General features: G+C 39.2%; 1 protein-coding gene across 2 annotated transcripts in view; it reads right to left on the bottom strand.

Annotated features, from left to right (window-relative positions):
* The window catches only part of slc6a2 (solute carrier family 6 member 2), a 149,558-nt gene that overhangs the window by 121,093 nt on the left and 1,926 nt on the right, over window positions 1-26,539 (bottom strand). For both annotated transcript variants that reach the window (XM_063066838.1, XM_063066839.1), the window contains exons 2-4: window positions 26,030-26,474; window positions 25,169-25,300; window positions 17,259-17,496 (exon numbers count right to left, since the gene is read on the bottom strand). In XM_063066838.1, coding sequence (XP_062922908.1) covers window positions 17,259-17,496; window positions 25,169-25,300; window positions 26,030-26,312 — 653 coding nt within the window. In that variant the 5' untranslated portion in view covers window positions 26,313-26,474. The remainder of the gene's footprint in view (window positions 1-17,258; window positions 17,497-25,168; window positions 25,301-26,029; window positions 26,475-26,539) is intronic.

Below are 26,539 nucleotides of genomic sequence, written 5' to 3' on the forward strand. Positions count from 1 at the left end.
ATGGTTTGGACCAAGATATTATGCCAAAAGGATATGTTAATATTGGTATAACTAAAGTGTTCTTTGCCTTTGTTATATTTTTATTATTGAGCCCTGTTTGGCAGATTTTCTTTAGCCTTGAAGCAAATTCTGTCAAAAGTTTTCTCTTTATCACACTATGATCTATTTTCTTTGCTTGTTGATATCTTGCTGATATACCTACGTTTCACATTCATCCATTGGATTGTATCCTCCTGCTCTGTTTTATATTCTACTAGCTCTATTGCACTTTTCTTGATGTTTAATATTCAGCACTTATCTAGTTCATGTTTATATCTTCAGAAAATAGTTCTACTACTTGAATTAATGCCTTAGCTTTGCTGATGAAGGAGTGTGTAATTTCAAATCGTCCATGTATAGAGGTATAATTCGTTTGGTGTCTCTGATTTGATACCCTATTTTCATCTGATTCAGTAAATTAGAGAGCAGGTTTAAAGCTAGATGCTATTTTGATGGGTCATTTGTGATTTCTCCTTAAGATAAGAGATATGTTTCACTCTCTGTCAAAAATTCGGGCACTTTTTCAGGATTTTTAAGAAAATTGTTGCTATGCATTAATAGGTTTGCATGAAGGCAAGTAAAGTTTTTCGAACTTATAATTATGAATATTATCACTGCTGGTACTTTTCCAGTAGTTGGTATTTTTTATAACTCTTTTTAGCATATCATTGTAACTGCAGGTGTCTGGATGTCTTCAATTGTGTGAGTGTGTTGTTTTTCCTCCCTGTTCTAGCTTGTTCCTTGTGCATTGCCCTATTTGACAAGGTATTAGATCAAAAATTCATTATCTTTGTGTTTGGCAATTCTGAACTAGGATATTATTTTTAAGATTATTATTATTAGTAGTAGTGTTTTGCATTTGCAGTTTGTTTTTTTTTTAGCATTGATTGTGTATCAGTCTTGGTGTATAGTTGTTCATTGATTCTGATGTATTTTGTTCTATTGTGAATACCTGCAAAAGATAATGAATTTCAGGATAGTATATAATGACATATAATACATTTACATGGAACTTTGAATGGCATCTGCAGAGAAAAACTGGAGTGCTGAGGAAGGGATTTCTTCAGTAGGGCCCCAGACGGCTGAAGACACTGCTGCAGAATGATGAAAATCAGGGGCATGCAAGAAGCTGGAACTGCAGAAATGTAGAGGCCACCAGCCGTTTATAGAGGTGAAGGTGGAACAGAAGAGATTTAAACACAAAGCATGTAGTCACCATTAGGTAGAAGAAAATACAAAATTTTGATGTATCTTTAACTGCAAATCTACTTTAAGTCTAAAATAATCATGGTACTTCCTTTACTTAGATTCTTCCAATGCTTTTGTAAGGATGTGTACAAAAACCTTAGAGTAAACTACAACTAACAATCTACAGAAGGACCTCTGTGCTCTGCATAATCTCATCCACAGGCAGTATAGTGTTGAGGTATTTGTAATCATACAAGCTGTTGTAAATCTAGTAGCCAGAGAAAACCACATATTACCCATTAACAATAACATTTGTCCACAAGGAAATAATGCTGGATATATAAAGCATGCTGCAGGTTGCAAGGCATCTGATGAGAATCATTGAAAATAATATCTGCACCAGAAATTCTGGTAAAGTGGCAAATATCATGTTATATTTCATTTCAGTTTTTTTTAAAATAGGATCTTCTGCTGAGACTAGAATTCCCATCTCCTAACCTTTACCTGACTTTATATAATTGCTTCTTTTAATAATTACATAATATTTTTTTACAAAAATATAAAGGTGAAAAATACAAGGATAATGTGTAACCTCCAAAAGGTCATCTGTTTTCATAAAATTTTCCACCTCTTCTAATTCTGTTAGACTGAATGGAGCACAGCATGATAAACGTTTCCATATGCTTCTCTCTATATATTATTACCATTATTTAAAAATCTAAATGGATCTGAAAGATGAGAAAAGTTTGGTTGAAGCTCTTCCAATTTCTAATTCTATGACAAGAGATTTAATTAACTTTCAGTTGACCAGTTAAAATGAAAGGGCTCAGTCTGTCAAAATATGTGAAATAAGCTTTTCCAGGCAGCTCCAAGAGTTATGTTCCTGCCAGCAAAACCTGGAAAAGCCTATAAACAAAGTTAAGTGAAAGGAATTTATCAGTGTTTATTATTTCCTATTTGCTTCCATTAAGATAAATACAACAGTAAATTTAACATCCCATTCTTCTTCATTAATTAGAAATCAACAGATCTTCAGATATTCAGGAAATCAAACAATATGGTACAGGAAAGCAGCAGAGAAACAAAAGAACAGCCACTGTCTTGTTTCACTACATAGGAGGAAGATTTTCCAATCTATACTCGTGATCTGATCAATGCTATTCACTCTCTGAATTTTCCTATAATCTATTATTGACCTCACATGCATCCATTAACAAAACCTTCCCGGCCACCTGCATAAGAGACTATTCATAATCGCCTGCGTGTATAGTCACCAATTAACCCACTAACCTGTGTGTTTTGGGACGTGGGAGAAAACCAGAGAACCCAAAGGAAACCTGGACAATCACAGGGAGAATGTGCAGACTCCATATGGGCAGTACCGGAGGAGAGGATCAAACCTGGGCTATGGGAACTGTCGGAGAGTTGTACTATTTGCAGTAACACTTAATGGCAGGTGCAAATGGTCTACTCGTGCTTCTTTCCAATGCTCTTAATATAAAGCATAATGATGGCCAGGTACACAGAAATCTACTCCATAAATTCTACACTGCATTTGTATTCAAGAAAGACTGGAAGATTTACAACATCCAGAACAGTAGCATAGTGGATAGTCAGTGCTTTACAGTGAGAGCGACCCAAATTCAATTTGTGCTATTTTCTGTAAGGAGTTTGTACATTCTCCCCGCAATCGTGTGGATTTCTTCTGGGTGCTTCAGTTTCCTCCCACATTCCAAAGATGTACAGGTTAACAAGTTAATTGGTCACATGGGTGTGATTCGGCAGTGCAGGCTCATTGCTACTATACTTTATCTCTAAATAAAATTTAAAAATTAAAAATTAAATATAAATAAAATGCTTCCCTGGATTGGGATGGGTCTGCTGGAATACTAGACACTGCCTAGAGCACAATTGTGTCATCTTCATATCTTTCGCTGAGAACCACCAAACAAGCTACGGGGGGGGGGGGGAATTCAATGTGTGAGGCGGCATCTGTGGAGGCAAATAGCTAATCAGTATTTCAGGTCAAAACCCGGCGTCAGAACTGAGAGTGTTGAGAGGAGATAGCCAGTACAAAGAAGTGAGAGGAAGAGGTGAGGCAGGAACTGATAGGTGAGAGGTGCAATATGGTGATAGGGTATGAGAACAGGGGGGGAAAACATTGGAGAATAGTGAGAGAAGATCTCACAGAACTCTTGTCAAGGAGAGGAGGAAAACTTCTCCTAAGTAGCTATACCTTGATGAGTTTGGAGATACTAGAACCTGCAGATGCCGGAATTTGGAACAAAAAATAAATAAGTTGATGAAGGAACACAATAGGTCCTCCAAGACAAGTATTTTCTTTATTTATATTGGAAAAAGTTGATTACATAGAGAAATAAGAGAAATCTTAGTGGGATTCAAAAGTAAACATGATTAACACCACCCCTCTTAGAACAGGCAGATAGATGTCAGGTAAGATATAGGCACAGAGCAGAGATGTGGCTACAGACACATCTGAACCTCCCACAAGGCGGATTCATTTTTGATTTTGATGACATAAAGATCCCTTCCAATCCTTTATGTCTATGCAATCTGATCAAGAATGCAAGTGGACCAATCCAGCATTTGAAATATTAAAGGGGCAAAACTAGAAAGAGACATTGAGTTAAATGGAGTCAAATACATTTATAATGGAAATTAGGTTTGAGTTTAAGATCTAAAGTCATGAGGAGGAGTAAGGAACAGGTTACAGGGAGACAGGGCAGTTGAAGAAGGAGGTTCTGAAACGCTGGATGTTATGGGTGCCACGGTGGCGTGGCTCTTAGCGTGCCGCAGTTAAATCTCTGGCGTTCGGAGTTTAGAATTCAATTCTGGTGCCATCAGAAAGGAGTTTACACTTTCCCCTGGGTACTATGCGGGCTTCCTCCTGGTGCTCCAGTTTCCTCCCATGGGCCAAAGATATACTGGTTAGTAGGTTAATTGGTCATTGTAAATTGTCCTGTGATTAGACCAGTGTTTAAAAGGTGGGTTGCTGGGTGGGGTGGGTCACTGGACCAGAGGTGGATGCTCCGCACTTTATCTCGAAATAAATAAATAAAAGAAACAACATGCATTGGGGCAGTCACAAGGTATGAAATCAGATCATCTTTACACTTCAAAGCATATAAACATGGGATGGAGCAGGCTGTTTGGCCCTTCATACCTGATCCACCGTTCATCAAGATCAGGGTTGATCTCCTGCCTCACTGCCATTTTCCGGCCCCAACCTCACAATCCCCTGATTCCTTCTATCCAGAAACCTAGCAGTCTTGAACTCCACAGCATCCAGGATAGCGAATTCCAAAGATTCACCAAACTTCCTGTGAAGAAATTTCTCTTTGCCTCAGTCCTAAATGGCCCTATTGTTATTGGATTGTTATCCCTGGTTCTGGACTCTCCAGACAGAGGTAGCATTGTCCTTGCATCTGGCCTGTCAAGTTCTGTGAATTTCAATAGGGTCTCCTCTCATTCTTTTAAACTCTAGAGAATACAGTCCTAATCCACTCAACCTCTACTCATACAGGAAACACAACATTTTTGGAAGCAGTTCAGTTGCTGTATTCCCTCTATGACAAATATATCCTTGCTTAGATAAGGAGACCATGTCTGTACACAATATTCCAGGTGTAGTTGCAACAGGGTCCTACTGTATATAATTTTGCAGTAAGACACCTTTACTCCTGTACTTAAATCCTCTCCTATTACAGGCCAACATTTCTTTGCTTTCTTTTTGTTATAGCTGTGTGTTGGCTTTTAGTGAACACTTACAGTAGATCTGTTTGAAGTTCAGCATGATTCAAGCTCTCGGCATTTAAAATCGCACCGATTTTCTGTTTTGTGCATCAAAGTGGATAACCTCACATTCTTCCTCCTTCAGTTTCACCTCCTAAGTTCTTGTTCACTCACTCACAGCTTGTTCATATTCTCCCTAACCCTAACCCTCACCCTTCTCTCAGTCCCAACAGGAAGCTTAGAAAAATGGCATTTGGTCACTGAGCCCATTTGTACACCTCAATACATTATGTGCAAACTACTCAGGAACCAGCGCTCAGGATTTGGAGACAAAAACAGATGATCACAACCTCCCTATAATTAATTACTTATATGACAAGTGTAACATTTCTTGGTGGTGCTTTCAAAGCAACGTATTGAAGGCTTATAAATGCCATCTGTGTTGATGGAATGTTGGTTTATGATTTGACAGGATGGTATGTGTGAGGACTATTCAAAGTAACCACAATTTATGGCTCTTTTCAATCCTGGCCAAATATAAGCACGTGGCAGGATGAGCTGAGAGAGAAAGAAGCTTAACAGTTGCAGGAAAAGAACTAAAAATAAATTTGTATGCAAAAACTCTGCTGTGGTTTATCCTTGCTGTAGTTTATCTTCCCCTTCCCCTCGAGCTGTCATCTTTAAATTACTTTCTCACACATAATATGGGAAAATCTTTCCCATAACATCCAGCGTTTCAGAACCTCCTTCTTCAACTGCCCTCTCACACAAAATAAGTATTGGAGAAGGATTTTTAAATACACAGATGAAGAATCATTACTAAAACACCCAGTTGTGGCCAGGAACCACAAGCAACACATTAAGATGATAGACAGAAGGGTTTTATATAAATATATCAACATGTCGCTACCCCCACCACATTTTCAAAACTCCCACCCCCACCCTTCTGTAATACCTGACAATTAAGTTTTATTTAAGTTAATTGAAATCATATATTAGAATCGCCATCTAAGATCAGCAAAGCAAAGGTATCTCAGAAAAGCAGCTTAAACAGCTGCTGAAGTAATTTCTTTAATGTTTTCCATGATATCCCATAGCAATACTATCCCCAGCATTATTTACCTGTATCCGGGTACTCCTTCACAAATTTAATGGTGTTTGTAACAACACTGAAGCCTTTTGACTTTAAACAGAATTCAAACAGTGCGCAGGGTGGCAGAGGTGCTGCGTCCTGCATTCTTAGACATTAAGACTAAACCAAGTGCTTAAATGGCAAAAAAACTGAATTGAATTGTGTAGTCTCTCTAGCAGGAAGATTACTATCCAAACAATTTAATAGGAACATTCAGCAACCTGTAGCATTCTGAAGAACTGAGACTAAACAGTGTAGAGTTATCACTGATGGAAGGCCTTGTTTATAATTTGCACAAGAAACTTAGTTTTTGGCTCAGTTTCATTTACCACTTCCCCCACCATTTTGATTCCTCTAAATTATATTAGCTTTAATTTAAAAATAAGTGTTTGCTCTTATAAATCACTCAGGAAACGCGTAAACTCTGTTTAGTCCAACTTAAAAGAATGGCCCAGGACAGAAGACTCTGGTGAGCTGCTGTCAGTGGCCACCCCAGGAGGAGATTTGGCCTCAAGAAGATGAATTAATCCAGAAAAATAACGCTGCTGCTACTGGGATTATCTTCCAACATCACAGAGGACACTAATGATGCAGTGGGGTTGTGGAAACAGAAACTTGCAAACAGAATTTACATAGCTTGCCTCTACTAGGGCAGGAAGCTCAGAATGTTACAGTCCACCCTTGCAATCTGGCTGCAGTATGAACACACATGAGCAAGATGATCAACACAAAGTAAGCAAATCTTAAGAAAATATATTGAATAGCTTCTTGACATGACAAGATAATTAAACCTCTTTTACACTCGCTGAGGTAACACTTGAAACTTCTACAAACTATAAGAAAAAAAGAGTCGTACCTCTGGATGTTTTCCTTGTAACTGATTAACCTCTCGCATAGGCAACTCAAAATCAAGCATTATTTATTTTATTTCATAAGAATTGTAAAGTAAAAAAAAATGTATGTATAGAAGGCCATCCCCACTCAAAAAAAGGTGAATGTGCTATATTGTTGGAACAGCATCTTCCACTGCATTTCCAAAATTGAGGTCCATTGAAGTCAATGGAATTGAATTCTACAGGCAGAATACACTACACCATAAGGTAAGTAACACTGCTGAATTTAATGGACTTCCAGGCAACTCTGTTGATCAGAACAGTAAAATAGTGATGTCATTATATTTATCTTGTAATAATTGTTTCAAATGGATAAAAGAATTTCTAAAGATAATTATAAAATTAATCATTGCTTCCTTGCATTACTTTATAAAATAAAGATGAACTGTTAAAATCAGAAGCTTCTGCCTTAATTTAAATACATCTAGCCTGTTAAAGGTAAACAGTAATCCTATTAATAGTCTAGCATTTTTAATTATAAATAATAATCATGGTTAGGATTTGTGGAAGGACTGAGGAATTCTATCATATCCTTCTTTTTAATGACGAACTATCTGGTCTTCAAAATTTAGATTTTAAAATGATTTCCAGACTATTACTTGAGTCTACATAACTGAAACTGAGGAACAAGTACTCAGTAAACTATAATCCCTCCCCACCCCCTTTAAGTGCTTGGATTGAGCAAGCATTGAAACAATCCAACATTATGTTTTCTCCTATATAAAAACTGCAGCTGAAATATGCAGGTCAGAGCTCTCTCATATTCCAGATGGCTTTTTAAGGAAAAATGCTTTAACACCAGAAATAAATCAATTTGGATGAAGCTGTAGTCAGTTAGTAGTACGATGTTTACAATACTCTGCATTGTGTCATGAAGGTCCCTTGGAAGGTCTCTAACCATAGAGATTTTATTGGTAGGAATTCCTTGCCTGTCCCATATTCACAGAGACTTAGAAAATTCTAAAAGGGGACATTCACAGTTATTGCTTGTGGTTGCTGGTATGCCCAAGATTACCGGCGATGATGATATACTTCAGGTATGAATAGCATCAATCTGTAGAGATGACCATGTTTGGTAAATTTGGATGAAAAGGAATCCCCTTTAAGTTGAAATTGAGCTTCAACCAACATCTAACAAAAGCAGAATGAACTGATCAGAGGAGAAGATTACAATTGTCGTTCCATATTTTTAATAGCCACTTCCTCTGTATCTATCCCTGATTTGATGGCTAATAATTGTCCCGCAATGAAACAGAACAGAAAAAAAGAGGAAGATCACAGATAAAAGCACAGTGCAGAAAGCAATTTAGCAGGCTAGTACTGATGTCCCATAATGTGGATACCCACACTTCGGTACACCTGTTGTACTTCTGTAATAGTTTAGCATAGATTGTCACACAGCATGAAACAGGCCCTTCAGCCCTCCCTAGCTGTGCTGGTCATCAAGCACAGTCTTCCTCTATTTCAAATTAAAGTATCAAACTTCATAGAAAAAAGTAAATGATACAATATGCACAGATGAAGCCTGGCCCATTGAGTTCCTCCAGCGTTTAATATTTTCAAAATCATTTAGCAGTACATTTTTCAGTTTGCTATTTTTGTGATACTCCTTAGGAGCTAATTAAAATTACAAGGAGTTTTAGGGTTGATAGGAATCACTTTTTCGGTCGGATGTAGTGCTGAGGTCCGTTATTTCCTACATCAATTTTAAGGAAATTGCTTTTAATACTATGTAAAAGATACACTACTCAGCAAAAGTTGCTTTATATTAATTTCCAAAAAGTGCACTTACACATTATTAGATATAATGGCTCCTCATTTTTCTTCTGAGATAAGAATCACTAATAAAATGTTATTAGCATCATCACATTCTCCAGTTTACAGCTTAAGCGCTGTACTTTAGTACCACTGCTCCAGTGACTGAACCAATGAACGTTTGCAGCATAAAATGTTCATCACTAAAGCATGTTCACAACAGAAGTGCTCAGAGAGAATTTACAACTTGTTCCACCTATTATGCAATATAAAACATTCACAATGAGATCAAAAGGACCTTGAAGAAAGGTTCTAATGAGAAGTCATTAAAACCGACAGATCAGACTCGATGGGTGAAATTGCCCAATTTTTCTCTGATGTCTTATGGCCTTAAAGTCATTGACCTGAACTCTGTTTTTTGTTATCGATGACGTCTGACCAGCTCAGCATCCCATGCACTTTCTGTTTTATTTTCTCATTAGATCTGAATTCACAGATCAACAACATTGTGTGTATTGAGGACAAATAAAAATGAGACATTCTAAATTGTGTCAGTATTTTAAGTGAGAAATGCCCCTTTTCTCTCTCTCTCCTTGTCTGTTTCTATCCATCACTCGCCAGCCAATTTTGGCAGCATCTCAATGCACAAAGCATCAAGAGGTTCTGTTTTATTTAGATCAAGTGTCAGAATGGGGCAGAAATGTGATCTAAGTGACTTTGAATCTGGAATGATTGATGATGCCAGACAGGGTTGTTCGAGTATCTTAGAAACTGCTGATCTCCTGAGATTTTCATGCACAGTAGTCTCTAGAGTTTTCAGAGAGAGGTGAAAAAAGCAAATAAAAAATCCAGTGAGCAGCAGTTCTGTAGGCAAAAAAGCCTTATTATTGAGAGTGGTCAGAGAATGACCAGTGTGGTTCATGCTGACAGGAAGGTGACAGTAACTGGAATAACCTCACGTTATAAGGGTGGTTAAGGCGTTTGTCTAGTGATTTGAAGGTCGCTAGTTCGAGCCTTGGCTGAGGCAGCGTGTGTGTACTTGAGCAAGGCACCTAACCAGACATCGCTCTGTGACGACACTGGTGCCAAGCTGTATGGGTCCTAGTGCCCTTCCCTTGGACAACATCGGTGGCATGGAGAGGGGAGACTTGCAGCATGGGCAACTGCTGGTCTTCCATACAACCTTGCCCAGGCCTGCACCCTGGAAACCTTCCAAGGTGCAAATCCATGGTCTCATGAAACTAATGCATGCCTATATAAGGGTGGTGTGCAGAAGAGCATCTCTGAATGCACAACATGTCAAACTTTGAAGTGGATGGGTTACAGCAGCAGAAGACCACAAACAAACACTCAGCAGCTACTTTATTAGTTACGGGAGGCACCTAATAAAAGTGGTCACTGTGTGTATATTGATGACTTGATTGAATAGGTCAAATGCACTGTAGCCAAAATTGCTGATGCACAGATAGGTGGGTTAGCGAGTTGTGAGGAGGACTCAAGGGACCTATAATTATTATATGGACTGATCAAACGTGCGGACAAGAAGTAAGAAATGTGGGAAGAATGAAAAAGCAAGTTGTTATTTAAATGAAGTGAGACCACACAATGCATGCAGAAATCAAAGAGTCCTAGTAACTGAAACACAGAAAGGCAAGATATGGGTACTGTATGTAATTAGGGAGGCCTCTGGAATTTTGCCGAGGACATAAGTATAAAAGTAGGGAAAGTTTGATGTAACTATTGGGCACTGGTGTGATCATACCTGGAATACTGCTTATAGATATAGTTTTGATTAAGGACGAATGGGCCAGTATTCAAAGCAACACAGAGTTTCACTTTGGAGAAGCATAAGCAAGATCTATGCTACAGCAGGAACCATTGAATAGAGCCAATCCGGTACATATAAAATTAAATCAGTACTGCAAAAAGAGATGATAAAAAATACTGAGGAGGTGTTCATGGGTTCATTGTCCATTCAGGGGAAGAAGCTGTTTCTGATATGTTGAGTGTGCGTTTTCATGCTTCTCTACCTCCTCCATGATGGTAGCAATGAGAAGAGGGCATGTCCTGGGTGGTGGTGGTCCTTAATGCTGGATGCCACCTTTTTGAGGCATTGCCTGTGTGAAAGTGTCCTGGATGCTGGGAAGGCTGGAGCCCATAGTGGAGTTGGCTGAGTTTACAACTTTCTGCAGCTTTTTCTAATCCTGTAAAGTAGCCACTCTGTTCCAGACAGTGATGCAACCAGTTAGAATACTCTTCACAGTACATCTGTTGAAATTTGACAGTGTCTTTGGGGACATACTAAGTCTCCTCGAACTCCTAATGAAATACAGCCACCGCCCTGCCCTCTTTGTAATTGCATCAATATGTTGGGCCCAGGATAGATTATCAGAGATGGTGACGCTCAATAACTTTAAACACCTCCCCCTTTCCAGTTCTAATCCCTTGATGAGTACTGGAGTGTGATTCCTCAACTTTCCCTTCCTGGTCCACAACCAATTCCCTGGTCTTACTGATGCGTTGAGTGCAACACCACTCAACCAGCTGATCTATCTTGCTCCTGTACACCACCTCATCACCATTTGAAATTCTGCCAACAATAGTGATGTCATTCGCAAACTTACAGATGTTGTTTGAGCTGTGCCTAGCCACACAATTGTGGGCGCAGAGAAATTATAGTGGGTTGAGCACGCATTCTTGAGGTGCACTAGTGTTGATTGTCAGCGAGGAGGAGATGTTGTTTCCGATCTGACAGACTGTGGTCTCCTGGTGAGGAAGCCAAGGATCCAGTTGGAGAGGGAGGTACAGAGGCCCAGGTTTTGGAGCTTGTTGATTAGAATGGAGGATAGGATTGTGTTGTACGCTGAGCTGTGGTATATAGATGTTATGTTTTGGTATTCCAAAACGTTAAACTAATGGCAAGAAAAAGACGGAGCCAGGAATAGGAGTCTAACTCTATGCTTCCTTTAGGCAAAGTACGCGCATATCACAATGTATAGTTGTGACTGTTATGGGCCATATCAAAGGTGGTGATGAATCAGCATACAGGAGGGAGATTGAAATTTGGCTGAGTGGTGTAAAGACAATAATCTCTCAAGGCCATGGAACTGAATGTAGACCAGGAGAGGGAAACCAGAAGTACATGAGCCAGTAATCATCGGAGGATCAGAGGTGGAGAGGGTCAATAACTTTAAATTCCTGGATGACACTGTCTCAGAGGACCTGTCCTAGACCCATCATAAAAATATAATTGTAAAAAAGCATGACAGTGCTTCTACTTCCCCAGGAATCTGCAGAGATTCAGGATGTCATCAAAACCTTGGCAAACTTCTATAGATGTGTGGTGGAAAGTGTGCTGACTGGCTGCATTATGGCCTGGTATGGGAACACTGATGCCTTTGAGCGGAAAATCCTGCAAAAGGTAGTGGAATCGGCTCAGTGAATCACGGGTAAAGCCCTCCCAACTATTGAGCATATCTACATGAAATGTTGCCATAGAAAAGCAGCATCCATCATCAAAGATCTTCACCACCCAGGCCATGTCCTTTTCTCTCTACTGCCATCAAGCAGAAGGTACAAGAGCCTCAGGACGTGCACCACCAGGTTCAAGATCAGTTTCGACCCCTCACCCATCAGGCACTTGAACAAAAGGGGATAACTACACTCATTTAAGTACTCTGTTATATTGTTATTCAATAGTCATTATTTATTGCTATTTATTTATATCTGTATTTTCAGAGTTTGTTTACAGTTTCTGATGTTCACTGTTCTATAGATTTGCTAAGTCTGCCCGCACAGAAAGAATCTCTGGGTTTTATGTGAAGACATGTATGTACTCTGATACTAAATTTTACTTTGAACTTTGAATTCACATATATTTACATATAACCATAATGAATTACATAAACAGCAAAGAATGCTTAATCAAACAATACATTTACAAAATTACTTAAATATTCCTGAAATATTAGACACACAACAGTAAACAGCTGCCTGATGTAGGTATTAGTATTGTCCAGGTGATCCAAGGCCAAGTGGAGAGCCAGTGAGATTGCGTCCACTGTCGATCTATTGTGGCGATAGACAAATCGCAGCAGGTCCAGGTCCTTGCTTAGGCAGGAGTTGATTCTAGCCATGGCTAACCTCTCAAAGCACTTCATCCCACTATGCATAAGGTTTAAATGGAGCAGCTATATTTAGCATGGGACAGAGCTAGAGTGGGAAAATGAAGCTTTGGCTCAAGAAGCTTTGACAAGAAGAGGCAGAGGCCAAGGTTTCGTACACCATTTTGGATTGGCAATTGTGTGAGTTGGCCAGTGCATGGGTCTAAGGCTTTTGCTCGAGAGGCTTCATGAAAGATGCACAGGTAAGCAGGTAAGAACAAGTAAACTTTGTTTAAACCAGAACTAATTAAATAAAGTAGGGATGCAGGAATAGGTGATGTGTTGTAGCTGCATGATGTGCAGCTGATGGACCCCACTGTGGTTCCTGGTGACCAAATATGCAGCAAGCGTTGGCTGCTTGAGGAACTCAGACTCAGATTTGATGACCTGGAATCTGAGCCTTCAAACACTGCAGTGCGTCAGGAAGAGGGCCATTTGCTTCAACTCTATGTTTCAGGAAAGAGTCACATCCATTTATTGAATCCAACTACTTCATATTGGGTCTGCGGCCAGAGGCAAGAGTGTGTGACTGTGAATGAGGCAAGCAGGGGATCCAAGAGCAACTTCAGCCCTTGAGCATGCCCAGTAGGTCGGAGATTCTTGGGGATATTATAATCAGAGGAACAGACACGATTCTTAATCGCAAGGATTGAGAGCAGCAAAAGCCTCTGGCGGTGCCCAGATTCAGGAGATTTCATGTAATCTGCAGAGGAATTTGGAGCTGGAAGGAAAAGATGCAGTTGTCATGGTCCACGTGGGTACCAATGACATAGGGAAAATAAAGGAAGAAGTTCTGCTGAGGGAATTTGAACAGCCAGGGACTAATTAAAACACTGAACCAAGAAAGTAATAACTTCCGGAATGTTACTTAAGCCCCATGCAAATTAGCATAGATCAGAGAGATAAATACTGTACATGGCTCAAAGATTGGTGTTGGAGAAGTGGGTCTGAATTTGTGGAATATTGGTACCAGTATTGGGGAAGGAGGGAGCTGTTCCAATAGGACGAGCTCTACCTGAAACATGCTGGGTCGTATACCTCGGGCTGTGAATAGGGCTTTGAATTAAATTGTGTGTGTGGGGGGGGGCTGGGTCCAATAGCTGGGAAAAGTGTGGATAAAGTAAATGGGATGGAGAGTACAGGAGGGGTTACTGAAGTCTACTGAATAAAGAATAAAACAAAAATTATGAACGGATAAGAATTTAATATCAGGTATCGGAGGTGAAATTGAGAAGAAGAGTGTGAATATAGGACTGGAAGTGTTATTTTGAATGCACTTACGAAAGTTACCTTATGAAATAAGGTAAATGATCTTGTAGCCTAGTTATAAATTGACAGATATGATGTGAGCATCACAGAATCGTGGCTAAAGGAAGATCACACCTGGGATCGGAAGACTGGGGTTCAATTCAGGCCACTCCCTGTAAGGAGTTTAGATATTCTGTCTGTGATCGCGTGGGCTTCCTCCAGGTTCTCTGGTTTCCACTCACATTCCAAAGATGTATGGGTTATGGTTAATAAGTTGTGGGATTGTTATGTTGGTGTCAGAAGCTTGGCAACACTTGCAGGCTGCCCCCAGCACGTACTTGGGCTGTGTTGGTTGTTACAACAACTAGCGTACTTTACTGTGTGTTTCAATGGACATATGGCAAATTAAGCTAATCTTCTTTTATCTTTAAGAAGAAGGACCAGATGAGGTTCACAAGAATGAAACTGGGGGTGAAAGAGTTAACACATGCGGAGCGTTTGATGGCTCTGGGCCATACTCACTAGAATTCAGAAGAATGAGGGGGGAATTTAATTGAAATATACCAAGTATTGAAAGGCCAAGTTAGAGTGGACGTGAAGAGGGTGTTTCAAATAGAGGGAGCGTCTAGAACCAAAAGGTGCAGCCTCAGCATTGAAGGATGTCCCTTTAGAACAGAGATGAGGAGGAATTTCTTTCGGCAGAAGGTGCTGAATCTGTGGAATTAATTGCCATAGACAGCTATGGAGGGCATATCATTGGGCATACTTAAAGGTAAATAGATTTTAGTAAAGTTGTCAAATGTTGCAGGGAGAAGGCAAGAGAATGGGGTTGAGAGGGAAAATACGTCAGCCATGATGGAATAGCAGAGCGTAGCCAAATGGCAAGATTCTACTCCTATATCGTATGGTCTTAACATTCATTAGGTACATACCTGGGATGACCAGTGTATGGTGAGAGGTAGAGCATATTGGGACAATACTTATTTGAATACTGAAGAATGGCAGGTGACCTTTTTGAAACAAAAAAGATTCTGTGATGACTCAATGCTGAGTGAATGCTCAGGGGATGTTCCCAAAGTGTGGTTTTCTTCAACTAAGGTCATAGCATCAGAATAAAGAGATATTCAGTCTTGATGTAGATGAGGAAGAATTTCTGCATTAAAGGGTTGTAAATGATTGGAATTCTCTGCACCAGAGGGTTGTAAGTATGCAGTCATTCAAAATATTCAAGGCAGAGATCAATAGACTTTTATATTACAGGAAATTGAAGGAAATGTGGAACATAATGTTGAAGCCAAGACTTGTCATGAACAGTAGAGTGGGCTTGGAGGGCTACACTAGCTCCTGTTCATGACTGATGCAGGGTTTCAACCCGTATTCAACAATTTCTTTCCTCTTACAGATGCTGCTCGAACCATTAGGTTATTTCAGTAGATAGATGATTGCTTTTTAGTTTTCTCATTCTAATAAATTCAACTAAAACGTAGACACTGCTCATCTCTCCACAAATGTTGTCTGACTTCTTGATCATTTCCAGCAATTTCTGCTTGTTTCTAAATTGGGTCTTGGTGTTTTTCTTATTATTGGAGGGCACCTAAAACTAGTATTATGATCCTTGTATAGTACATGTAACTAAGATTCTACCAGATCTTTTAGAGCTCCATCAAATTTAACACTCTTGGACACCATAAAAGTAACTAATTTGACTCATTCATATGCAGGAAAAGCTGGCACACAGTTTTCAGTGCAAAATACAGAACTAGCTGTCCAGGTCCAATAGTCTCCTTTCAAATGTATTGGATGTGAAGTTTGGGACTGTTATCATAGAAATGGATTAAACTCAAAGGATAAAAATGATCCTTTCTAATCCAAGAATACGTTAAAAAACAAGTCATATCTGAATCACCATCTCTCACTGAATTTTAAATTTCATAAAGTTGGATTATCATTTCTTCAGTGTTCTAACGTTGTTGAAGAATTTAAGTGACATTAACTACAACAAAAGTTAAAATTCCTATTTTAAATTTTCAGTCTTGTAACAATTTCAGTCATATGATTCTTTCTCTTTGTATTTCACTTTCCATGTCTGATTTGACTTTGAATTCAGTCATTTAACTTATATGGCATTTTTTTCTTTCTTCATAGCTTAGACAATAAACAGATACTTTGCCAAGTCACACAAGTCCTGACTGCCCTGGAGAAAGTGTTAAACTTTCAAATATCCTGCTGACAACAACTTGACAAACAGATCTACAGAGAAAGATTATAGGTGTGGAAAACTGATAAAGTTACTATAAAATTTGTTCACAATATTAGACATTTCATAATCTTCACACAGACTTAGCTTTCACCACAATAATGTCCAACTACATAAAAGTAATTAAAATTTAAATACAAAGCATTATAACACACACAAAATGTTGGAGGAACTCATCAGATTGGGAAGCATCTATTGAAAGGAATGAACAGGATGCCTTGGCCTGAAATGTTGACTGTTTATTTGTCTCCATAGATGCTGCCTAACCTGCTGAGTTATTCCAGTATTTTGTGTGTATTATTCTGATTATTCTGGATGTCCAGCCTCCGCAGAATCTCTTGTGTTTGTGATACGCAAAGCCCTGGTGCTTTTATTTCAAATACTAATTATCAGTATGATTTCCTACTCTGGTAAGTTCACAGGTTTATTACAACAAATATTGCCACCAAACTTCTCCATCTTTTAGCTGTTTTAAAATAAACCAATATTATAAACTACCTTATTAGGGCAAACTGATGCAGGTGAAGTTTGGCAATTTGTAAAACTGTCAGAAAGACCATTTGCCAATATGATTGTTTACCAGCTGTAACATAAGTGGTTATGAACTTTCTCCATTCAAAAGCATAGGAAGTTTAACCAAGTTTCACAAAGATTTAATGGACTTTAAACTATGTGCCAGTGCAGTGAATCAGAGGCTAAAAATGTACTGCAATTCATCAGTATATATCTATCTATATATATATATATATATATATATATAAAAGATTTTCCAAAGTCAGATTTATATATCACAGTTTTCAAGAACCAATAAAATAAAGGATTGAACTTACTCGTAATACTCTGCAGCTGGTGTGAGTTTATATTTTGAATATTTGGTTCCATTTCCCAGAAATGAGTTGTTGACTAGTTTAGGGTCAGTACAGTTCCGACTGTTCCAATGGTTATTGCAGTGTACCCATGGGAGGTCAGTGGTGAATGAAGAGAAGAGATAGTACAGAGACCAAGCTATGATGACGTTATAGTAAAAGCCAACATATAGGGCTATCAGTATCACAGTATAGCCCACACCTAAAAGAAAAAACATAGACACTTAATTTCTGTTAACCAGGGTACAATTTGCAATTCGCTACAAAATGTGAAAACAATAACTAAGTTTTTCTTCTCTCTCTCCCTAACGTCAAGTGCTCTAATTTTCCCTCTTGCCCTGTCAAACACTCCATAAGAATGTTAGGGTATTTTAGAGTCTTTAAAAACAAATTCCATTTATCAAAGACAATTTAGCCTAATGGTTCATACTTTCCATGGTAATCACAGACCCGAACTTACTGACTAATGGAGCAAACAGTACATATACTTTGGTTTTAACGTGGTGGTTGATAGGTTCTTGATTAGTAAGGCTACCAGATGAGGACAGAAGAATGGGGTTGAGGGGGGAAAAAATTGGTCATGATAGAAAGGTAAAGCGGACTCAGTGGTCTGAATGGCCTAATTCTGCTCCTGTGTCTTATGGTCTTGTGGTCTATGGGTTTTTCATGTCTGCTGATGTCAACTCCCTGCACAGTAATAACACTTTGTTTGAAGCAATAGCATCATGTGGCAGTGGAACGGAGCCTAAGGGAAGAAAGAAAACTCGGAAGAAGTTGTATCCACAAGATAACTTAAAAATTGTGAAGTTTCTGAACCTTGCCCTTGTGTAAGCTGGCTCTTAAAACTGTCAACAACTTTGAAAAGCTTTTAAAACTATGAAAAACTAAATGGTTAAAGTTTTTAGAATTTAAAATTAAAACACCAATTGAATTAACTAATGAAAAGCTAATCCAAATAATAAAATAGGTTAACTTCATCACCATTGAAATTGATGGTTACACCATTTATGGTCGGGTCGAACCTGGAGCAGGTTTGGAAGGCAGACTCCCCAACACAAGTGAGGGGAGACTGAAGCAAGTTCATGCTCTGCCATTGGACTCCATGAAGAGCTGAACAATAGAGATTAGTTGGCAAACCAATAACAAATCGCAGCCAGCACATGTTGACCATCCACTTTAGCATGGAAATCCAAATCTTGGTGGCAGATACTCAGAAAAAAAACACTATCTTTTCCAGAAATGTTTTCCAAGTTAGTATACGGAGAGATCTTAAAACGTTTTCTTCCATTGGATGTTCTTAATTCTTTTTAACACTTGTGCTGGCTATCATTTTAAATTAGTCACAGACACTTGAGCCTCTAGTTTTCTTGAATATAATATCAATTACAGCAAAGAACCTGTATTCTCATGTTGCAGAACACATTGGCTTTCCCTCTACTGTGGATTCTGTGTCAGAGTAAATTTGTTGTTAAAATATATTAAAACTGCACTTCTAATAGTCCCTGTGCAAACATATTGACTGCATTTTAGACATTTGTTCATAACATATTGATTACATTCTGTTATTTAGCAAGAAATATTTACTTGAACAATAAAGCTAACCTCAGGGTTACTTATTGAGTCTTTACAATGGCCTTTTTAATGTCATCTGTACATTAATGACATAATGACCAGGGTGATATTAAGAGTACAAGTTTGACTTTGTGATCAAACATAATGTTGCAAAAGGTATTGCAGCAACTTCCCTTTTGAAACGTATTCACTATGTGTATATGGCGAAATGTCAACTTATACAACTTGTTCTTACAGAAAACTTTTTGTGCCAAAGAACTGTTCTGCAGATGTTGAAAAACAGAATAGTGGCATAGTTCTCTTTATTGTGCTGAAGTATAAATACCAGGAATAATGGAAGCAAGTGTTCCTTTGGCATCATTCCCCAGCCTTCCATTTTATAGACACTAAGTCCAAACTGCAAATGCCACAATTAATCACCATCCTCCTTTTTATATCTTCTAATTTTTTTTCAAAAATCTCACAAGATTACTTCCTCTCTTTTCCTGCAACGGTAATGTAATGCCAACCAACATCGTCTGAGAAAGTAGGGATTGGATGTTGGGTCCAACTAATTGCCATAATTCAGACTGTCAATGAACACATTTGTTTAACGATGGGAATACTCAAGTGGTGCCCATAATTCATCAACTTTTAAACTCCAAGGAATACTGTTACTATTAGCATGGATTTTTCTAAATCACATTAGCTAAATTGCTGTAATTTCTTCCTCAAATTTCCTTAAATGAATCAAATTACTTTAGCAATTAACATGCCTTTTCCCAAACTTCATCACAAGTATATATGGGCTTAACAGATCATCTATTTATTTATCATTTTATGAAGTAACCATTGGCTGAAAATGAAACAAATGCTTAGAGAAAACTTGGGAATAAATTTGTCAAATAATGTTTCTCATAAGAGCCTTATTGTCTCTTAACAAGGTGGTGAATTTAATCTTTATACAATTACACGTATGAGCAAATGTCAGCCCTCTTATTTAAAAAAAATCTTAAACTCTTACTGTCTTGATTTACTGCCTTGAAGGTCCAAATAAGTGAAATAAGACGGGGGTGGAGCTACTGTGCAAGATCAAAATAATTTACAGAAACTTGTAAAATTAGTCAGCTCCATCATGAGGACTAGCCTTTGTAAAATCCAAGACATCTTCAAGCTGTGCTGCCTTAGGAAGGTGGCACCCATCATTAAGGATTCCCACCACCCAGGACATGTCCTCCTCTTACTGTTACCATCAGGAAGGAGGTACAGAAGCCTGAAGACACACACATTCAAGAACAGCTTCTTCCCCTCTGCCACCTGATTTTCTAAATGGCCATTGAACCCATGAATACTACTTCATTACAATTTTTATTTCTGTTTTTTTGCATTACTTATTTTAATTTAACTATTTAATAAATATATATATTTAATGTAACTCAATCATCTTCTCTACATTTATGTATCATCTATTTCATTGTACTGCTGCCATAAAGTTAACAAATTCCACGACTTTCGCTGGTGATATTAAATCTGCTTCTTATTCTGAACAAGGGCTAGAATGTGAACAATACCACAATCTATCATTATGCCACCAGAATTAGAATTCCAAGGGTTTAAATATCTTGTTAATTTTCTTTCATTATGAGATGAAATGTATTGGACTTCATTAAACAGATTCAATATATTTTTCAACATATTTTTGCTTTGTTCCTTTTGAAAAAGCCAAAACTGCAACTTCTTAAGGTAGTTTTATAATTCTTAATAGAGGCGGACAAATGCCATCCATTTTAAAGAGATGGAGAACTTCTCGGTAGGATTTATTTAACAACTTATTTTCAGCGTTGGTGCATCTTTCTTTAAAAAAAACAACTCATGAAGGACTGTTAGCTATCTTTTGTGAGAGCTTGTTTTCTGCGCTGTTTTCTTCCCTTTTGCAACTTGAACACACCTACCCATTCCTTTAATGAAAAAGCTCCATGTGAATATATATGCATAAACCCAAAGGCTAGTGTTTTCTAGCTGTTTAGTTTAACAGTGATTGGTCAATATATCTTCACCTATCAATTATCAGCAGGTGGCATCCTAGATTACATGAATCCTGCCTGATTTCGCAACATGAAAATCAGCAACTCAAATTCAGTAACTGAGCATTGCATACATTTTTGGCCATCACACATTAGTAAGGATGTTTTAGCACAGGATAGACTGTAGGGGAAATCTGCAAGGCTTTACCAGGGTTGAAAAATTCTATTAAAGAGGAGAGATGTGTAATTGGACTTGCTCTTCCACTGGTACAAAGTTGAAAGGGGGACAACTTATCACATTATGTGGTACTTGGCCAGGGGAAACAGAAAGCTCTGATTATCTTTGGCAGAGAGATCAGTTTAGGGGGTATAAAATTAAATTAATTGATCAAAGCATCTGGAGGGAGTTGAGAAAATTTATTTCTACGCCATAAGTGGTGGGATCCAGAATTCACTGCTTGAAAGGATGGTGGGAGAAGAAACGTTCACAACATTTAAAATCTATGTGGATACCTACTTGATATGCTCTGGACCAAGAGCCAGAAGTGGGATTAACTCAAAGTCTAATTTTGGCTGACAAGTACGTAATGGCCAAAAAGCTCTCTTTTATGAACTGCATTTAGCTAACAGACATTATAGTGCTTTCTAGACTTGATGGGCTCATCTTTCTACAGAACTGGTATTAGGCAAACAGGAACAAGAAGTAGCATTATCTCCTCCTCCACCTACCTCTTTCCGCTCCCATTCATCTTTGAGTCCCGTATTGAAGTAAGATGTTTATGATGGCATACATTAGCACTGCAGATATTAGAAGTATCACAATGCTCCTAACCCCGAAGGTTTATAGCTATCTTTGCCTGGCAACTAATGTGTCTGAGGTGGGCTTTTAAGGTAAAGTAGTCTTTGACATATTGTAACTGATCACATTGTGAAAATGAAAAATACTTTAAAAAAACACAATATTAGGGATAGTGGTGCTTAAGATGTTTTTAGATAGACTCACGAATATGCAGGGAATGGGAGGATATAGAGGGGGAAGAAATGTAGTTTGATTTGACATGACGTTCAGCATAGACATTGTGAGTTATAGGACCTATTCCTGTGTTATACTGTTCCACATTCTTTATTCTATACATTGGTAAAAGTTGCAATTTTCATTCCCCAACAAAACCATTGCATTCCAGTTATGTCTGGTGAAGCTGGCATAAAACAAAAAGCTGGCAGCAGTGCACATCTCAAGAGATGTGGGGATTCATATGAATGTGTACGGACTACTAACGATTGTGTACAGGGAAAATAAACCAAAAAAGGTGAATGAACTGTTAACCTTTCTAGCTGACAGTATGACAAATTGAGGAAGTTCTGTTATAAGTAAACAATGTTTAGATCACATCAAAAACACAGGGTGCATTTCTCAGAACCGTATCACCATAGCGATATTATTGACATATGACACAGCATTATACAGATTTGGCATTACAAGGGTTCAATTTTAAGAGAAATGGCTAAAATAAGTGGGTTAGAGGTGGTTTATTTTTCATGAGAGAGGGAGAAAGAAATGGTGAGGGGACTTAACATTAAAACCAGAGGGGTGCCAGAAGGTTGCATCTCCCTGCACAAAAAGTTAAAGATGCCAGCTTAATAAGTAATTTTTAAATCAGAGTAGACTGAAAGATTATCTCATTCAAATACAAGATTTTGAAAGAGGGAAATAGAGCTAATAGTCAGTCACTCTTTTTATCCTGTACTGTAAACTGAAAACTGTAGATGTGGGTATACCAAATCTTCAGAAGATGAGGGAGCCATTAGATTCTGATTAAAAAAAAGTTAGATTCAAAGCTAGAAATTATAGGAATTTGCCACATTTTATTGCTGTGGATGCTCAGCCATTGTGGAGATGCACTCAGAGCTGAAATTGGTAACTTATTAAGTCAAAATTGAATTAATTGTCACTTGCACAAATACATGCATGCAAAGATGCAGTGAAAAACTTAGATGCCGCAGCATCACAGGCACCAAAGGAATCAGGGGACGTAAAGATTGGGGCAGGGGGGAAGTAAACTAAGACTGCCACCATCTTTTTGAATACAAAAGAGGTTCGAGAGGCTCCAAATTTTGTGATTTGTGAAATATTTTTGTTGGGAATAGGTGCTTCATATCCAATTTTGAGTTAGAATATAGCACATTGAACAGTCAGGCACTTTTAATGGGCAGTACGACCCATCTCTGCCAATGTCCTGGAAACTCACATAGTGTGCTGTTCTATGTTCTAATGGAGCTGTTTCCCTCTAGTGGAGGGATGGGAGAGACCTCCACTTGTACCAAGGTACATACTGACAAGCAGCGTGCACCACCTCCAGTGAGGAGTCCAGTGCAATTACCTGCCCAAATCGTAAGGAGGTTTGGTTATGTGACTACTAGTCACATAATAGAAAAGGTTGAGCAAGGTAAGACTTTTCCCTTTGGAGTGATGGAAGATCAGAGGTGACTTGATTGAGCAGTATAAGAACAGTTATTTATTTATTTAGAGACACAGCACAGGGAACAAGCCTTTCCAGCCCACCGAGTCGCATCACACAGCAACCCATCAACTTAACCCTAGCCTAATCAGGGGACAATTTACTATGACCGATTGACTCCGGGAAGCACCCAGAGGAAACGCATGCACAGACGTGAAGGAATGTACAGATGTGCATGGTGAGGGCACCTGAAATGAACCCTGAACTCTGATGGCCCGACCTGTAATAGCATCTAAACTATGCCCTACAGTGGTATAGATAGGGTGAGCAGCCAGCATCTTTTTCCCAGAGCGGCAATGGCCAGTACCAGAGGGGATGCTTTTCAGCTGAGTGTGGGAAGTTTAGGGAAGATAGCAGGGAAAAGTTTTTTTGTATGTAGAGAGAGAGTGGTGGATGTCCTGAACACACTGCCAGGGGTGGTGGTAGAGGCTGATACAACAGGGACATTTAAGAGACTCTTAGATAGGCACATGGATGCAAGAAGTTGGAGTGTCATGGTTTGTGTAGGGGGGAAGGTTAAGTTGATCATGGTGTATGTTTAAGTAGGTCAGTACAACATTGTGGGTCAGAGGGACTGCACTGCTATAAGCTTACTTTTATTGTGTTTTATTTAGAGAAACAGAGCAGAACAGGCTCTCTGGCCCAACCCGCTGCACCTCCCAGCAACCCCTCTATCTTAATTCCAGCCTACTCAAAGGACAATTTACAATGACTTGCTAACCGGCATGTATTTGGACTGTGGGAGTAAACCGGAGGCGCCCGGAGGAAACCCACGCACCACAGCAAAGGCATAGAAACCTGCTCCAGACGGCATTGGTATTGAACTCCGACACCCTGAGCTGGAATAGCGTCATGCCAATCGCTAAGCTATGCTCTATCTTCTAGTGCCAGCTCTTGCTGAGCAAGCAAAAGGTCATCATTTTGACGCAGCCTACATTACTAAAATATGCCCAAGGCGGGACATGCTCGCTTGAGAAAACACAGCTGAGAAACAGCAAGTTCAAAGAAAACTGTAATTTTACTACCAGCTTAAATATGGTCACATCATCTTCCTTCCTCACTGAGGTGTATCTGGACTGTTGAAAACATTAGTTTGTAGAAGGTTCACTGGTTTCTCTTCTCTGTAGGCTGCATCTTAATTAATAATTGCTAATTGTTGATGAATAACATCGTTAACAAACAACCCCCCCCCAATTAAATCATTACCTGTTTTGCACACAATCTAACAAGGTATAAGACTGCAACATTTAAACAGTTTTTTAAGAAAACATAGAACATAACTCTATAGGCTAGAGCATGGGTTTGTCTATGGTAAGATCGCCCTTAGTAAATCATAAGGCATTTGGCACTGAATCCTACCCCGGACAGCCAAACCAATGGGAAACTGTTAAGAATTTTGGAATGGGATACTCGGAGGCTTCCATTTCCCTCCCAAATCTGCCAACCATACGGGAATAACCAGGACAGATCAATTCCACGAGCAGGCAAACTAGACTCTGTAAATTCAACGATACATTATTCCCCTGCATAAATTATATAACAATTCGAAAACAGCACATAGTCTATGGTTAGCTTTAGCTTACTGCATAAAATTGACTTTATCACATTTCCTGCATTCAGTCCTAGACTCACAGTCATCTTCACGAGTGTTATAAATGTTAACAAAATGGTGTGTTATCAAGTGCAAACGCTTCCACTTGGTTCGTTATCTTACTGAAATTCCACGCGAGACATGCGAATTAATAGGCTACTTCTGCTGAAAACTGCAAAGACAAATCACCTTTGAATATAGGGCAGATTTTCCATACGGTGGCGGCGCCCTCGCGGTTGTATTGTCCCAGTGCCAATTCCATGTAAAACAAGGGCATTCCAGCGATTAGCAGAAATAACAAGTAAGGGATGAGGAATGCACCTGGGGAAAGAGGAAGAGCACAGTGTGTTTATTTGTGGAACTGAGGACCAGGGAACATGCCACAGTATCACCAGCGCTTTGATCGCTCCGTGGCAGCCAGCGATTCTGGCTCCAAACATCGCCTGACCGAGGTTAGGTGTGGTGTACGATTTCGCCAATGAAAAGTTAGACTGAAGCATCATATCAATAAAGCGTCAAGACAATGTTTCCATTCTTCGATCGCCCCGGGAAAGCATGTGAACCGAGGAAGTGCTCTTCCAGCGACCGTGCGGAGATAATCAGAACTGTATGTGTGGTCTTCTGTCACCCGTTCTTGGATTGCGTCCGGCCCCGGTACCAGAGGAATATTTTGTAACACCATCTTAGTGAAGAGAACCAGTTGTAAGAATGCACTCCTAAAATGGCTAAACTTGAATCGATGCTTCGTTAAAGTGCAGTTCCTTTCATCCTGTGCTTCAGAAAGTGAGAGATCCGTCATGAGAGGGTACGGGGAGTGTTTACGTGGGTTGGACTTTGCCCCCCAATGGATTATCGGATTAAACCCAGGCTAGGTTATGAGGCTTTACACCGTCTCTGGGCGGCGAGGTCACTAGAAAGAACCCCTTCCTTCTCGGAAGTTCACAGAAATCACAGCCGCCTCGATACACAGAACGGTCGCTGCTTTTAATACCATTCTTCCATCAAATCAATTCAAGCAGAACAGGGAAATTAAAAGAAAGTTTCACTCACCGCCTCCGTTCTTGTAGCAGAGAAAGGGGAATCTCCACACATTGGCCAGGTCCACGGCAAAACCGACAACAGAGAGTAAGAAGTCGATCTTCTTTCCCCATGTCTCCCTGCCTTCCTGTTCTCTCCCGGCTGAGCTGTTGATGATAGCTGTGTTTGCGTACTGAACCCCATTGCGTTCTTTTACCAGAACGAGCTCCATCTCCTTCCTCTCCACATCGTTGCACTCTATCGTTGGAGCAACAGATGCCAGCTTGTGATCAGAAGGCACTTGCTTATTCATCATTCTTGTCTGCGCGAGTGTGGCAATGTTTGCGAGAAGCGGGGACACGGGAATAAACGTATACAACACCACCAAATGTCAGACCGGTCAGAGGGGAAAAAAAAATAAGTCACAGCACTGGCAATCCTGATGAAGCCTGGATAGGAGTTCCTCAGCGGCCGCCAGCTGTAGAGACATAAAACAAAATGAAAACAGTTGCTTTATCACTTAATAGAAGCATCACGTAAGAA

Source organism: Mobula hypostoma, chromosome 14 (assembly GCF_963921235.1).
Source record: "Mobula hypostoma chromosome 14, sMobHyp1.1, whole genome shotgun sequence".
In the NCBI taxonomy this organism is placed as follows: Eukaryota; Metazoa; Chordata; class Chondrichthyes; order Myliobatiformes; family Myliobatidae; genus Mobula; species Mobula hypostoma.